Source organism: Anabrus simplex, chromosome 9 (assembly GCF_040414725.1).
Source record: "Anabrus simplex isolate iqAnaSimp1 chromosome 9, ASM4041472v1, whole genome shotgun sequence".
Taxonomy (NCBI): Eukaryota; Metazoa; Arthropoda; class Insecta; order Orthoptera; family Tettigoniidae; genus Anabrus; species Anabrus simplex.
The window spans coordinates 157776249-157794350 of NC_090273.1; the positions used below are offsets into that span (position 1 = coordinate 157776249).

The 18102-nt window shown below is 39.4% G+C and overlaps 1 protein-coding gene across 1 annotated transcript in view; it reads left to right on the forward strand.

Annotated features, from left to right (window-relative positions):
* The first annotated feature begins 780 nt into the window (after nt 1-780).
* The window catches only part of LOC136880919 (synaptotagmin 1), a 69250-nt gene continuing 51928 nt past the window's right edge, over nt 781-18102 (forward strand). Inside the window, exons 1-3 of the mRNA XM_068229181.1 lie at nt 781-859; nt 8986-9120; nt 11795-11928. Coding sequence (XP_068085282.1) covers nt 781-859; nt 8986-9120; nt 11795-11928 — 348 coding nt within the window. The remainder of the gene's footprint in view (nt 860-8985; nt 9121-11794; nt 11929-18102) is intronic.

Consider the following 18102-nt stretch of genomic DNA (forward strand, 5'->3'; position numbering starts at 1 on the left):
ATGTGCTAAAAAGCTGCATTGCTAACTTGACATTCATCTTCTGAAAAACATTAGAATTGCTGTGTCTACCATTGACTATACTCAGATTTATAACGTGACATGTTGATGATACATTTAACAACACCATTCAGTTTGCATACAAACAATAATATACAGTGCAACAGTGCATTCTACTGCTAGTCGTTCAGACCAAATGATGTGTGCAGAGAGCTGTGTTGAAATATTGAACTACTGTAAATTCTGTGGACAATGGAGCCTTATGGAAGATCCAACACTTGATAATCTATTCACCCTGAGCCTAGTGACAATAGTATTTAAATATTTTATTATTAAGGTCCACCTTTTCAATACAAACTGTACAATGTTTCACATTACATTTACTTTCAGGGACTAGTTTCGAACTAACTTTAAGTCGTCATCAGTCTTAAAGCAAATCACACAAATATATCAAAGAAAATAAATAATGTATAGGCACAAAGGTCTTAAAAAGTGTACGTACAACTCATAGAATTCAAGTTAAGAATGCTTACATAAAATAAAATTCTGTTGAAAGTTCAAGCAATTTAAGACACAGTGCAGTGTCAATGATATAAAAATGATATGTACATACCATGTATGAATTAAGGTAAGGTTCAAGAGACACTCTTAAAACATTGTACAGTTTGTATTGAAAAGGTGGACCTTAATAATAAAATATTTAAATACTATTGTAATCACAGTTCAATATGGATCAAATTTATATCTTTTAACTGAATCTGGTGTGCAAGCCACTTGGTGGCCATGGTTGATAAGGCATCAAGTCTTCATGGCCTGACACCGTGGTGGAAGAAATGTTTACCATCAGAATGTTGGACGGCAGGTAAGAGAGGTGGTGGTATGCAGATTGCACTCCAGGAGCATGGATTCAGTTCCAAACCTCTCCGCACTGTTCGTATGGAGTGAGGGTCTATGATGCTTTTGATGGCGATTCATCTGTCAGATGGAGATGTTAACCCTTTACCAGACCTGTCGGTGTTATTTAACAGGAATAAGCTATGTGCTGACAGCAGGTTTCACCCTCTTCCCTTCTCCTCCTCATCAAGACCACCACTACCACACATATAAATGTGCAGGTCGCCCAGTCTCTGGTGAGCACACACAACGCTTACTACCAGTAGCAGCGATTGGTGGGGGGGCAAAAGAAATGTACAGACAACAAAAAGGACCCGGGCTAGGGGCAGCAGGGGGAGGGGGCTGGGGGGGGGGCATATGCATGAAAACTGCAAAAAAAAATTAAAGTGGTACATTTTTTATGCTCTCTGGGCAAATTTACACAGAGATGTAAAAGGTTTACTAACTTAAGTGTGGTAATAATAGTTTTTGAGATTTTGATTCAATACTAGACTATAGAATAAAACTTTTACCAAAGGAACAATATTACACATGTACCACAATTAAACAGAAGTATGGAGTGATTATACAATTTGTACCAGGGGGTACACCTCAACCCAGCACATTTAGCCTTAAGGAAATCTTTCAAACAAAACGTGAAACAGCTACGATATGAAGTTGGGACATTGACCAGAAGAGGTCACTATTGAATTATTGAGTAATGTGTTATTTTGAAGTTGCCTAAACTGACTGAATTTCATTGTTTTGTTTAGGATTACGTTAAGAAGTTTGAACTTTTCTCCACAGATGTCATTACAAAAAATCTCTGGTGCAAGAAAGAAGAATTAGTGATTTAAAGAGGTTTTGTGTTTATAGGTTTTCACAACTAAACTTTCATTTATTTCTATATTTCAAGGTTTGCTACACTTCCTTCTCATCCTGCCAGCTTTTGAATCTGGCCAATCTCAAATTTTCTGTAATTATTTTTCAGCCAATAATAGGCTTCTTGTACCTTTTTATTCGGCCAATAAAAATGAGAGGGTGTGTTCGGAATTAGTCCAGAGCCTTCTCAAACCCTCCTCTCGGGTATATAAACTGCGGCTTTTTCAAGCTATCTTGTCTTATTGATCATCGTCTTACTGAGTGTGTGTGTTAAGACAGGAGGTGGCGCGCTTCATTCTTCGCCAGGCAGTTCAACAGCCCAGGTAATGGCTACCAGTTTTATATTTCTGTAGCTACCTCCGCAGACTTACACGAGGGGAAGGTTCTAATTTCTAACTATGTAACTACCTGTCTTCTAAAATGTAAATCTTCTTTTGGCTAATGTAAAATTTCATAAAGACTTAAATTGTAAATCAGGGATAGAGAGTGCATTACCCTTTCGAGTTCCCCTTCAATTTACCTTAGGGTGACTACGATTTTGTAACTGTTTCTCCTTTCTGTAAAGCATTAAATTAACCTTCATTCTAGTCACCTCAGTAGTTTGGGATTAGCCTCTGCATCATCGGGCCGTGAGCCCAATTAGGGTTTTATACTTAATTTTCAGGGAGCGCAACTGTACGCCTCCATACATTTTGTGTTCGGGCCAGTAATTTGTCCTGTTCTTCTACTAGATACCCCTGTGTAAAAATTATAAATTGTAGGTTGGGCCTAGAGAGGTCAGAAATTGTAAGATTTTTGTGTAATATTGCCTTGAGTAGGCTGTATGAAATTGGGAGCCAGTCTCCTTTGTTGAATTTAGAAGATTGTAATCTCTTTCTGGTTTTTGTGTAATAGTGAGTGGGGCCGTATTTGTAACCTTTGGAGCAAAGTGCTCTTGAATTGAGAGATTCTCTCCTCTTCCAACTAAACACAACATTTGCGATGTTATAAACTTGTACATTTGGAGCTGGAAGCTCAGGACTTGTAAATTCCAAACTGCTATTTGTACCTGTAACCTTGTTATTTCACCTAGTGAAAAGTTTGTTAAGTTTGTGATTTGAAAAGAAATATAACCTTTGTTTAAAGTTTTAAAGTAATCTTTGATATAGTAGACAGACCCATTCAGCCCGCACCTTCTTTCACCTCTCTGCGATCCACAAAAACCCTGCAACACAATTTGAGAACACACTAAGAAACTAACAGACACTAAAGAGACTGCCACACTGGCAAATGCGCGCGGCAAGCAGGTGAATCATACCTCAGTGTCCATGAACTTGGCCAAAAAATATACACCTGCTACCCTTTCTCACAGCAAATATGAAGTCTCCACTACTGGCTGTGGCGCTATACAAATCGATTAGCCGTGACGAATGACATTTGTGCGTATTTCCGCTAATAATTAAAAAAAATAAAGCAAAGAAAATTAGCTGATAAGACAACAGGGTTTGTACAAATTCATTTTTTTAAAGAATTCCTATCATTCCTAGTTTTAGCCAGATAAAATGTCATGTTTTCTCCAGAAAGTGGGGAGGGAGCAACCCCCCCTCCCCCCCCCCCCCCCCCAAATCACCGCTACTGCTTATTACTGGGTTTCTTGGCCACAGTGTAGTGCAGCGTATGACTGAGATCTGGAAAAGCAAAGACATCAGTATTACTACAAAAATCCAGGTACTCAATACCATTGCCCTTTATATCACAATTTATGGCTGTGAAACTTAGACTACCATAAGGATCAGTGGCCAAGAAATACACTGGCTTGGCCCTTTAAACCCAATACCGAAATGCCAATACTTGTAAGGAAGACAGCAATGTGATGTACCATAGAGTGACCAAGAATCAGCAGGGACTGAACTATAATAATAATTTTGTGTGGCTATTTCTAGCCGAGTGCAGCCATTGGAAGGCAGACCCTCAGATGAGGGTGGACGCCATCTGCCATGTGTAGGTAACTCCATGTTATTGTTGTGGAGGATAGTATTATGTGTGGTGTGTGAGTTGCAGGGATGTTGAGGAAGCACAAACACGCAGCCCCCGGGCCAATGGAATTAACCAATGAAGGTTAAAATACCTGACCTGGCCGGTAATTGAACCTGGGACCGTCTGAACCGAAGGCCAGTATGCTGACCATTCAGGCCAAGTCAGACTGGGAATGAACTGATAAACTGTCATCACTCCACTTTTAAAAAGATGTACAGTATCCCATTGTACAAATTGTTAAAAATATGCCTCATATTTTCATATTTTAGTAACATAAAAACTAAGCAGGGAATAATAATAATAATAATAATAATAATAATAATAATAATAATAATAATAATAATAATAATAATAATAATAACAACAATAATAATAATAATAATAATAATAATAATAATAATAATAATAATAATAATAAGAAGAAGAAGAAGAAGAAGAAGAAGAAGAAGAAGAAGAAGAACAACAACAACAACAACAACAACAAGTTACCAATTACATCTCTATTCAGAGAGGTGCTGCAGTCTGTTTTACTATCCACTAAATTTATGGAAATACTATTTACAGTTATTTACAAGTTTACTCTACATGGTTTTTACTCACACAAAGCCTTCTCCTCATCTCTAAATGGCCTCTCCCAGTGCAGAGCAGTCACTTCACAACTACAAGTCATGTAGGCGTGTGATGTACTCACTCCTCATTGAATTGAATCTTCACCAACCTGCGACCAACTCACTGAATACTGCCTTTCTTTCTTTCTTTCTTTCTTTCTTTCTTTCTTTCTTTCTTTCTTTCTTTCTTTCCTTTTCACTTTGGAAGGTAAGGTTATTTCCCAAATGCCTCGTATTTTCTCATCTTTATCTCTTCCTTGATCTCCCTATTTCCAATAATTACTGTCCTACAGTATTGGTCAAGGCCAAGGCCAGGGAGGAATGTGGGATCCAGACTATAAGAACCTGTGATAAGGACTCAAGGTGGTGGAATAAAGATGTGTGGGAGGAAACTGCTTGGAAGAAGTGGATAACAGAGAAAACATCTGAACCAAAGTTTATGTAATATCAACTGCTTGCTAAGGGCTCCTCACCTAATAGTGAAATAGAGCTTCTTAACTTATAAATGCACTGATATTTTAAGCAACACAATGAAACTGATTTGCAAAGAATGAGCTCCACTACTAAGACTCTCTGACTGACTTGACCACATGATTTTCAAACACTTTCCTTATGCTCCTATGATAAGAGAGAAGAGAGGGTGATTATTTTATATTAAAAAGTAATCAGCATCACCACAGAGCTGATGACCTCTATGTTAATGCACTTAATGAGTCAATAAGCCACTGTGAGTTGGGATGAGTGAATACACCCACAGTATCCCCTGCCTGTTGTATAATGTGACTGAAACGGGACCTTAGCAGCTTTCACTGAGAGAGCATGGCTTGATGTCCCAGGGGCTCTTAACTTGGGACCATGGGTTGGTGACCATGGGGCCCTCACCTGAGTCCTGGTATTTCTTCCACTTAGTTGTGTCAGGCTCTCACTTTCATCTGGAGCACTGGAAGCCTGGGGAGTTCACCCTTCCCTTTCTTTTGCTGAAATCTTCCTTCTTCAAAGGATCAGGCTTTCTGCATTTTACTCCTGGTTAGTGTAAAGAGACAATGGTTTCCAGTTGCACCTCCTCCTACAACAACTTGACCGCCACACCCATCTTTCCTATCTGATCCCTATGTCCATTTTTTAAATTCATTTAGCAAGGATCATGCTGTCTTTAGTTTTCTCTGGCTTTTTTTTCCCCCTTAAATTCTCTCATTCCTTGACAGGTCTTCTCCAGTCTTCAGTGGTGAGGCTGAAGACCTCATTATTAAACTGAAATTCTTCTCTGTCTTTTTCTATTTTCTTGGCACCAACACTATATGAGAATTAATGCCAGTTTTCCGGCTGTCGCTAATGCTGTGTGGTGTGTGTCCACAAGTCAGAGGAATTAACCTGACAGCAGCCCAGCCAGATGGTATTAGGTTTGTAAGGACTAGGACACACTTTACGGCCCTTCTCTCCTTTGCAATACCTTGGACCTTTTCCATTTTACCTACTGATTAGTGTTAATAGACAATGGTTGCCCAGTTGTACTTTCTCTTAAAATTCCCCCTGTTTGTGGAGACAGTAGAATAACACCCATGGTATCCCCTGCCTGTCGTAAGAGGCGACTGAAAGGGGCCCCAGGGGCTCTCAATTCGGGAGTGTAGGTGGGCAACCACGGGGCCCTTAGCTGAGTCCTGGCATTGTTTCTACTTACTTGTACCAGACTCCTCACTTTCATCTGTCCTATCCTGCCTACCTTGGTCAACTCTTGTTCTTTTCTGACCCCAATGGTATTAGAGCACTCAAGGCCTAGAGAGTATCTCATTTTCATGCCCTTCATGGCCCTCATCTTCCTTTGGCTGATACCTTCATTTTTGAAGTGTCGGATCTCTTCCAGTTTTTCTCTCTGATTAGTGTTATATAGAGGATGGTTGCCCAGTTGTACTTCCTCTTAAAAGTATAATCACCACCACCACCCAGACCAGCCAGGAATCAATCCTGGAGCCCTTTAAACTGAAGGCCATTCTGCTGACTATTCAGGTAAAAAGCCTGACTTTAAACCGAAATATCATCATCATCATCTGCTTCCTGTTCCAGATTCTCTCTGAGAAAGGTAGGATATTAATGCCCTCCACTTTACCCTGTGTTTCCATCATTCCTCTCTGAACACTCTGTAATCATTGATTCCTCTGTTCTTAATGCACTTTCTCATGTATTTTTCCATCTACTGTAGTTTTGCACCAATGTTTAGTTGTCTTCCCTGTCATCATTTCCTCGTGTGCCTGCTTTGGTACTCCTTCTTCTGACATTATCATCATGTGACCAAATCACTACAGCTTCTCTGAATCAGTCCTTTCCTACATTTTTTCCGCGATTTTTCTCAGGAACTCGGATCCTACTCTTGTGTTTTTGGTCAGTGTCCAGGTTGTTGAGGCATATGATAGTATTGGTATAAAATAGATCTTGTAGAGAACCTCGCTGCATTTCATCAGCCCATCCTTGCCCTGTACAACTTGTAAAGAAAATGTGTAATTAGTCCACCTTGGTCAATACAATAAATGTTAAGGAAAAAAAAAACTTTTTTGGGGGTATTTACTTTACGTCGCACCGACACAGATAGGTCTTACGGCGACGAAAAAAAAAACACGTTAAAGGTACATGTTTCGGCTTTATTGGGCCTTCTTCAGCATTGTTTTTAAGTTTATTTCCCATCCTCTGACAATGTACTAACCCAATGTCCTGTGGCTCATTCCTGATGCTAAAGTCACCTCTACTTCCTCTTGTCACTACCATTGTGTTACTTTTAGCTAGCACATTTTTCCTGTAAAAAAGTTAACTGGTACTCACTTGACCCATAGAATACTGGAGTCGCAGGTTACAGTTTCTATGGTGTCATATAATCATATTATACATTGTACTACCAGGTAGCCAGTTGCAGTAAATTAGTTAAAAATTAATTTAAAACACATAGTGCACTATAGTAGCCTCTGTAGCTCAGGCGGTAGTGGTCAGCCTCTCACGGCTGGGTTCCGTGGTTCAAATCCTGGTCACTCCATGTGAGATTTGTGCTGGACAAAGTGGAGACAGGACAGGTTTTTCTCCGGGTACTCCGGTTTTCCCTGTCATCTTTCATTCCAGCAACACTCTCCAGTATCATTTCATTTCATCTGTCAGTCATTAATCGTTGCCCTAGAGGAGTGCGACAGGCCTCGGCAGCCGGCACAATTCCCATCCTCACTGCAAGATGGGGGCTTCTTCCATCCTTGACCCGGTCACTGACTGGAAAACAGGTTGTAGGTTTTTCAAAAAAGTGCACTGTAATGTCTAACCCAATCTATAGGCCAAAACACAACTTACATTAACATTCAGACTTTAACATAGATAACTAAAATGTTAATAAAAATGAAGACATGATATTATTTTCCATTACCGTAACTACAAAATTGGACCCATGATGCTAATGCAACCATCTTGCTGTTAGTGTCGGTAACAAGTTGTCTTTCTTTCTGGTACCATTCGTGTCAGTATTAAATTCATTTGCAAGAAACCACGTTCACATTCAGTGGTAGAAATGGTAATACTGTTGATGATGTTTATAAGTGGTAATAGTGGCGCTGGCATGTTCTTCTCAACAAGGAATACACGATAACCTCTTTGAACTTGCCTGTCTTGAATCCTTAATTGCCTACACAAATTTTGTACTTCAACTTCACCAAAAGTGACATTCATCTAAACATTATCTGACCAACATTCAGGATGCAGTACTTTTGTCCATTCTGGTGTGTCTTCTTTTGTTAACAGATGCTTTTTCATCCGTCGTCTTAAGCTGTCATAGAACATTTCAGGATGAAGATAACTTTTTGCATTGACCACTCACCTTTTTTCTCTCTTCTCTAAGGTAACCCCCTTGAATTTCAAATCCTCAGCTGCCCTTTGAGCTTCACGGTAGTAAGACCTACTATTACATTTCCTATCTTTAAACAAAAGAATTTGCCTGGATATTGCTTTATGAGCCTTGTAAAGAGTCATATCGCATGTTTGTAGTTCAACACTGAATTCTAACAACTCTTGAAGAGTCTAAAACCAACATTTGTAATTTTTTAAGAGGTCATCATACATACAACACTTATCCCTGTTCTCATACTGTTTTGTTCTTTCAAAATGTGTCACGAGTAATCCATAGATTTTCCAAAGTACAGAAACAGTTCTGTAACTTATTTAGAATTCTTCCAATATGGTACAGCTGATCACAGTCACATGAAGGAAGTTCCCATATTTGAACCGGCAAAGACATACAGTCGAAAGAGTAGTGCTATCGAACTGGATCAATATCATATACTTCATGATACGGTCGATAACTATGGATGAGAGTTAATCCATCGACACTTGCTAACACCATCAAGCGATAATGGCAGCACCTAAGTGGACACACACTTTTAAATAAGAAATCCAAATCTTTATAATTTTTACAATTTAAAAGTTTACCAGTACGTGTACCAGAGCGTACCAGCAGAACAAAAGCCCTGCTTATAGCTATGCTTATCTTCATTCCAAAACATTCAATTTCCTGATTCCACAACTTAATACTGGTAATTACATATTAATTATACAGTTTTATGTTATTCTCTACTTACGCCTTTTGCAGAAAAGGGAGGAGATAAAGAAGCTTCAACAAATGATGCAAAGAAAACAGTTCAAATGAAGGAGGAGATCTCACCCAGTTTTTTCTCAGAGGAAATTGTTATTCCTATTTGGGCAATTGCAGTAATTGCTATTGTTGGTAAGTAACACACTTTCTTAATGGACAAATACAGTATATTACTTGCATACAGTTTCTATTCCATTTTCTCTTCATTCGCTCTGTAGTCTACCTATGTGTGGGGGCAGTATTCTCTGCCTGTCTTAAGAGGCGATTAGAAGGGGCCCCAGGGACTCTTAACATAGGAGGTTGGGTTGGTGACCACAAGGCCCTAAGCTGAGTCCTGGCATTGCTTATACTTATTTATGCCAGGCTCAGGCTCCTTACTTTCACCTATTCTACCCGACGTTGCTTGGTCAACTCGTGTTCTTTTCCACTCCGATGGTATTACATATAGAGGCCTAGGCAGTCTTTCATTTTCACACCTTTTCTGGCCTTAGTCATTTTTTCACCGATACCTTCATTTTTTGAAGTGTCAGACCTTCTGAGTAATGTTAATAGAGGATGGTTGCCCAGTTGTTCCTCCTCCAACATTCACAACCCTTTGTGAGTGGGAGCGCTAGATACAGGACTCGGCATCCCCTACCTGCCGTAAGAGGTAACCCTCAGGGCTAATCAACTTGGGAGTGTGGGTTGTTGACCACTGATACCGTAGCTGAGCCTGGTATTCCTTCGCTTTCAAATCCTTAACAACTTCTGGTGACCCCGAGGTATTAGGTTTGTGAGGACTAGGGAGACTTTCATTTGCACACCTTTCATGGCCCTTACCTTTCCTGCCTGTTGTAAGAGGTGACTAAAAGGTGCCGAATTCACCGTGGCCCACATCCTCACAGAGTGCACCGATCTCTCTGGCCTAAGACGGAGTCTCGGCCTGCAGAAAACACTCGAACGCATACTAGCCGATGACGCGACTACTGCTGATCTCGTCATCCGCTTTATGTGCGACAGTGGACTTATCAAGGGTATGTAAATTACAAGTGTACTGTTACTCAGGGAACGTACGTTCCCTTTTGATACGTTAGTAATCCTTTCGGCCTAGTTTTATAATTATTTTTTGTTTTATTTTGTACTGCGTTTCCAAAATCCTTTGTTGAATAAATAATTTTGTTTTATATTTTAAATTTCTTTTCCACTTATTTGTTCAGAGAGGATGATTACCTCGTTGTACTTCCTCTTAAAACAAAAATCACCACCACCACCACCATCAGGGGCTCTGAACTTTGGAGCGTGGGTTGGCGACCACGGGGCCCTCAGCTGAGTCCTGTCATTGCTACCACTTACTTGTGCCAGGTTCCTCACTTTCATCTATCCTATCCAACCTCTCTTGTTCAACTCTTGTCCTTTTCTGACCCTGGCGCTATTAGGTTTGCGAGGGCTACAGAGTCTTTCATTTTCATGCCCTTCGTGGCCTTTGTCTTCCTTTGGCCAATATCTTCATTTTTCGAAGTGTCGCATCCTTTCCATTTTCCCTCTGATTACTGTTATATAGAGGATGGTTGCCTAGTTGTATTTCCTCTTAAAACAATAATCGCCACCACCACCACCTTACCTTTCTTTTGCCAATATCATCATTATTTGAAGGGTTGGACCTCTTCCTTTTTCGCTCTGATTAATGTTAAGAGCGGATGGTTGCCATGCTGAACGTCCCACCACAACCATCACCTCTCATTGTGCCAGTGTTGTTTACTCTATTTTGCATTCCTTTCTCTATATATGCCTTGGTAAACCCAGAACTGTTATTATGTCATTATCATTGGTTAATTAATCCTGTGTTCTCTCTGGTCATTGGGGAGTGCAGGAACATTCTCGTACTCCTCATCCTCGCTGAATTCGTCAAACTCTCAGGACTAAGCTAGAAACTCGGCCTAGCCGATGACGAGAATACAGCTGATCTTGATTTTATGTGTGATTGTGGTCTCTTTAAGTACATATAAATTTCAGGTGTTCTGTTGCTCAAAGAATTTGTCTTCCCTTTTGATGTAATAGTGATAATTTTTAAAATCAGTGATTTATTTATTTTTCCTTCATTTTCAAAATTCATCATCGAATATATATATTTTGTTAATTTTTATTTACATTTAATTTTTTAACTCCAAACAATATCTGTGGGGGGTCACTTTAAACCCTATTTAAAGTTTAAGTATGCACTGTGATTGCTCTTTAAACGACAGGAAAAAAATACTTATTGTCTGTTATGAAATGTTGTGCCTTATTGTGTTTAGATCTTGATATTTTCATTGAAAGTACTCCTAAAAATTTGAAATTTGTTGCGGTGGTCACAAATTAACTCCCTCCCCTTGGTAATTCATCTGACCAAATAATATGTTTTAAGTTTCTGCCTATTTACGGATTTCAAGTGTGACACAGGACTTGTGAAACACACTGACTGCTGGAGTGCTTTGTTGTATTGCACATTCTGTCCTTGTAAATAATAGAAAAAATCATCCATACCAGTAACTAAATGTATGTGTAATGGATACAAAATATTCCCCCCGTTAGTTGTACCTTACATTTAAAATACACCTTGGTACTGAGAGAGGATGTTTATCATGTATACTTCCTCTTAAAACAACAATCACCCCCACTTCCTTGTGTCTTGTCTTCCATCCTTCTTTCTGCCCTCTCTCTCTATCCTCAGCCTGTGCTAATTAGTTTGTTACATCACATGTAGCAAGCTCTAATCACAACAGTAAACAGCAGTGTTATGTAGTCAAGAGTGAGATGTATCTTTTAATGGTTTCTTTTCTGGCAACAGGATTCTGTGTCGTATCCTTGTGCATATGGTTTCAATGTCGGCAATGGAAGAAGAGGAAAGAGAAGAAGTATGATATTCTTCAAGTGGATAAAAATGCAGTTGGTATTCAGGTGGATATTAATTCTCCTTGCAAGGTTAGCTAATCTGTAACTACTATAACTTTTACTCTAATATGTTTGTCATATTCATGCCTTTTCCCTCAAAAACTAACTGGGTGTGATCGTTCCATCTCTTCTTCTGGTCAGAATAACACCCACGGTATCCCCTGCCTGTCGTAAGAGGCAACTAAAAGGGGCCCCAGGGGTTCTCAACTTGTGAGAGTGGGTTGGCGACCAGGGGACCCTCAGCTGAGTCCTGGCATTGCTTCTACTCACTTGTACCAGGCTCCTCACTTTCATCTATCCTATCTAGCCTCCCGTGGTCAACTCTTGTTCTTTTCCAATCCTGACGGTATTAGAACATGATAAAGATGTTGATTCCCATAGGGAACCTGAAATATTTGTTCCGAATGAGTAAATTTATAATACCAATATAGTTGGTCAGTTATTTGACATTATAAATTTTCCAGCTAACTCATTCCTGGTTGCCAGCATTTTGCCCCAGTGTGCTAAGTTGGGCTCATCAGTTGGTAAATAGTACACCTACCAAGACACATGTCTAATGCATACCGTGGAGGCCACTGCGTAAGCTACGTGGAGCCACCGGCAGTGCCAATGCACTATGAGAGACTTTGTCTCATTTTCAAAAATTGATGCCTACCTGGCCATCAGATGATAAAGATGTTGATTCGCATATGGAACCTGAAATATTTGTTCCGAATGAGTAAATTTATAATTACAAATACTTACAAAATCTTACAGGTTCCACCTTTTACAGTACAAGGGGGAACCTGTAAGATTTTGTAAGTATTTGTAATCTCAGTTCAATATGGGTAGATCAAGATGTTAAATTTATAATACCAATAATGTCCAATAATGGACCAACTATTTTGCTGCTCCTGGTGCTTTTTGCTTCGTCATACTCCTGATGGCATCGGTGACTTCCTCTGGTGTGATGTGTGAGAGAGAACCTGCTGTTGGATTACTTTCTGGAATACAAGGATGTGGGAACTCAATATTGGAAATCTCTTCAAAATGTTGTTGCCAACATTTGAGGATGTCCTGCTTGTCCTGCAATCGCTGACCATCTTTGCCTTTAATGCACACATAGTGTTCAATATCCTGTGCTCTTTGTTCTAGCTTTGGTCAGCTGGAAGTTTTTTCTCCTTCCTTTGAGTCCAGTGTTGTGTACGGCTCATTACAGTGACTGCACCTAACTTCAGCGACAGCTTTCTTGGCCTCACGTTTGACTATGACATATCTTTCCCTGTTCTCTGGAGTCTTCTGTGAAATCCAGTTTCTATATGCCTTCTTCTTTTCTTGCACCTTTTCTTGGACTTGGACCATCCATAACCATGTTTGCTTGTCAATACAGAGGGAATCAGGTTTTGTTGTACCCAAGGTTGCTGTGGCAGTTGTAGTAACAGATTTGCAGAATGTGGTCCACGTGTTGTCAATCGCATTCAGGTCGATGGGAAGAAAATTTACACTGCGTGCTAGGGTCTCCTTTTGGTATTTAAACTTCCAACACGTGATCTCTTCGGAGGCATTTATCCCTCCACCTCTACGATGTTTACAGATCCTTAAGTCAGTCGTGAGCAGCCTATGCGAAGGAGCTACACAGTCAGATGGTATGACTTTCACATCTAATGCTAGTCTGAGATCACAGCGTCAAACAAGAATAAAGTCATTGATATTTAGAAATTTCATGATCCATATTGAAGTGGGATTACAATAATTGAAATTATTGGACATCCTCCCATTCAATACAAAGACATTTATTAATGTGAATTGATCACATGTTGTTCACATGAGGTACTAGTTTCGGCACTAAACTCGTGCCATCATCAGCCAATGAATCAAATCAAGCAAACACAACCAACTTTAAAACAATTTAAAATACACTGTAACACCTGCATAGATAAATATTAAATAAAATATGGTACATGATGATATTGCATTCTAGTATAAAATCCTTTTAAAAATGATGACGACTCCATTGTTTTATACACATGGTGGTTAGTCCAGCTTGTATATGTCTTTTGTTCTTTAATCTTGTTGAAAATACACTGCAGAGATTTAATGCCATGTGAAGTTGACACTTTGATTGATCTGTGGTTTGGTTCCGAAAGAATAAAGTCAATTTGGCTGCTATAGTCACCACTAGTATACATGATGAGGTGAAAAATGTGTTACTAATAACCAAGCCATTTGCCTCGGCAAGATCCAAAATTTTGAGTTCCATCAGCATTTCAGATACCATAGCCCTTACTACCATGGCAGCTATAACCACCCTTGGTGTGACCAACATGCCCCTTAATATCACCAAAGAGAAATAGAAACTCATATTGAGGACACGCTGAAACATTGTCTTGTAGCTTCTGCCAAAACTGTTCCTTTTCTAGGTGACCACAGCTAGATTGTGGTACATATGCAGAGAAGACACAAAGTTGAGAAGATAAGAGTGTTGATTTTAATTGACATAATGAAGTCTGAATAGCATTGAATCTCAGCAACTCAATCTTGCAGGCTGGCACAAACAATGACGGCAATAACATTCCTGTTGGCTGTACCATGATAGGTCAGTTTATAGCCATCTCCGATGTCACAAGATTTCTGGCCTTTCCAACATGGTTCTTGTACACATGCATGTTCTTTCAGCATCACTGGTAGTTCACATCTGTGTCCCAGTGTTGAAGGTGGCGATGCGTAAATGTTGTTTTCATTGGGTTAGCTTCTTTAGCTGGTTCTGCCCTTGAACCAGTAGCCCTTGTTCAGGCAAGGCCGACGCGCATCCCTTCTGGGGCACATCCTAGCATTATCCGACAAAACTGATGAACGTAAGAGAGGTAACTCAGTTCAATACGGATATAAGATAAAATTCTTAAATTTAAATTTAAAACTGATGAAGACATGATTCATGAGTTGCGACAGAGTTACTGACCAGCTTGTCGCCACAGCCTGGCATTGGGCATAAATTTAGGCCACCCCTAACATGGAGAACAGACACTAAATCTGATTTATGCCCATCGTTATGGACAAATACCTTTTACTCTTACTAATCCCGAGTACTAGGATGCCACTTCTGCCAGCCGCACTATTCTAAATTCCACCTTCTCCATCATTGCTACTGTTGTGGACTTCACTCATGACCCTGAGCTGGGGTCCTCCATATTTATGACCTGGAGAGAAAAGCCCCCAGGAATAGGGCTGCCTGTTGGTCCATGAGTTCAATTATGAGGTATCTTCACCAGCCCACATTTCTGTAGGCCTCCTACCGACCACCTGGGGAATACTATTTTTATTGGTAATGATAGCATAGTCATGTTGAAACTCAAGTTCAATCACTCACTACTGATCTGCATTTAGGACAGGTGGCTGATTCCCTATTTGTTGTTTTCCTAGCCATTTCTTAAATGATTGCAAAGAAATTGGAAATTTATTGAACATCCCCCTTGGTAAGTTATTCCAATCCCCAACTCCCCTTCCTATAAATGAATATTTGCCCCAATTTGTCCTCTTGAATTCCAACTTTATCTTCATATTGTGATCTTTCCTTTGCACATGCCCAAACCATTTCAACCATGCAATGCATAGTCTTTCTTCCACCATACTGGTCACTTGCATGTCATTTCTAATGCACACATTTCTAATTCTGTCTTCACTTTTGTTTTTGCATAGCAGATCATAAAAATTTCATTTTGCATGCTCGCAGTTTGCTGATGTCTCTTTTCAATAACACACAGGCCTCCAACCCATATGTCATGATTGGCAAGAGGTAAGATTTGAATATTGTTTGTTTGGCTTTTACGGGAACTGTTTGTCCATACCTGATAGAAGAATGTGGAACCTTTTGCCACTCTGTCCTGGATTTCCAATTTAGCACTCCCCTGGTTCGATACAATACTTCCAAGATAGCTGAAGCTTTCTACACATTCAATTCTCTCTCCATGAAGTTTGAGATCACATTCGCTGGGTGTTCTACTCAATTTCATTGCTACTGTTTTCTCCTTACTCACAGTTAACTTATATTCCTTAAATTTGTTGACCCAGCAATCTAATTTCCTTTGGACTTCTTGCTCTGTTTCTCCCCAAATGACATCATCATCTGCAAAGAGTAATGCATTTAAATCTTCAGGTTCTGCAGCTTTAATTTCTTTAATGATTACATCCTTGAGTGCAAGGAAAAGTAGTGGAGATAGTGCACTGCCTTGTTGTACACCTCTTTTTGCTTGGAACCATTCAGATCTACCATTCCCTATTTGTACACTACTTTCACAGTTTTCATATAGTAATTGGATCTTACAAATTAGAGAACTTGGAGCCCTTAGTTTATGCAGACATTCCCATATTTTGCTTCTTGGAACACTGTAATAGGCTTTTTCTATATTTATGAACACTACTATCAGATCTTTCCCTTTTCCCCAGTAATTTTCCATTAGTTCTCTAATGGCAAAAATTAGGTCTATTGTTCCTCTGTTGCCTCTGAAGCCATGTTGTTCTTCTTCAAACTGATGTTCTATCCTTGTTCTTAATCTCTTCGCTATGATCTTTTTCAATATCTTGAGGCAGTGTGGTAGCAGGGTAATTCCTCTGTAGTTTGTACACTTTCTTCTGCTTCCTTTCTTGAATACTGGTATGATTAATCCTTTTTTCCATTCATCTGGTATCTTATTTTCCCTCCAGATTACTCCTAGTGTTCGATGTAGCCACTGAAGACCTTGTATGCCTGCCACTTTGATTATATCTGGAGATAATCCATCTACTCCTGGTGATTTTCCTCCTTTCATAAGCTTCAGGACATTTTCTGTTTCTGACCACGTAATTGGTCTTTCTTCTTCTCCATGTTTGATAGGTTCATTGTTTGCATGCTTCTCTCCTTCATTGCCATTTAACAGCTTATTGAAATAGTCTTCCATTTCTTCTCTGATGTTTTCTATATTCCAGATTAGGATTCCATCCTCTGTTTCAATTGCTTTAATATCCTCTTTGTCTGATCTCCCACTCTTCAATATTCCATACAACATCTTTTGATTCAATTTTGAGCCCTCCTCTAGTTTTTGTGTGAACATTTCCCAACTCGCATCCTTCTCTCCCTTCACAATTTTCTTCACTAATAATTTCTTATCTGTATATATTTGTTCAAGGTCGGCAATTTTATGGTTATCTTGTGGTAAGACACCTTGCATTTGTTTTTGCTTCTCAACATCTTTATGTTTCTTTGCCATATTTCAGTCTTTATTAGCTTCTCTTACTTTTTCATTCCACCAACTGGTCTCTTTCTTCTTTCTTCCTCCTCTTGTTTTGCCACATCCTTCTGCTGCACAACTCACTAATGTGGTTTTAAACAGGTTCCATTCCTTCTGTGCACTTTGTGTTTCATTCTTCGGTACCTTTTCCATTACTAATTCTTGAAAAGCTTTTTCATTTGCCTCATATTTGAATTTCCAATCTTTTATTATTGGTTTTTTCTATGTACTGTACTTGGTTTTTGCAGAACCTTAAAGTTCAAGTCAGCTATTAGTAGCCTGTGATCACTGTCCAAACATTCACTAGGAATAACTTTTACATCTCTCATGCCTTCTCCACTTTTTCTATCTGTTATTACATAATCAATGAAGTTTTAGTTCTTCCATCCCAGCTGTATCTGGTTATTTTATGGCTTTTTTGTTTCTTGAAGAAGGTGTTTTATATTATCATGTTATTTCTGACACAGAAATCTAGGACATTCTCGCCTTCAGCATTCCTTCTCCCATATCCAAAGGGCCCCATTACCTCTTCAAAGCCTGTTCTATCTACTCCAACTTGGGCATTTAGATCCCCTATTATCATAATGTCATCCATCCTCTTGTACATGGTCCTCCAAATTTTCAAGGAACTCTTGCTTTTTGTCATCATTACATCCTGCCTGCGGAGCATATACTTGGATTATTGTGAGACTGTTACTGCCAAGTTTTACTCTGGCTTTGATCATTCTTTCATTTATATACAGTATGTGATATCTGTTATGATTCAATATCTTTATGTAGCACAAATCCAACTCCATTCTTTGTTTTCTTCTTGTTACCATGTCAGTATAGCTTGTAATCTTCCCTCAGTTTCTTTGATTTCATCCCCGTCCATTTTGTCTCACTCATTCCTAATGTATGAATCTGCCGGGCTGAGTGGCTCAGACGGTTGAGGCGCTGGCCTTCTGACCCCAACTTGGCA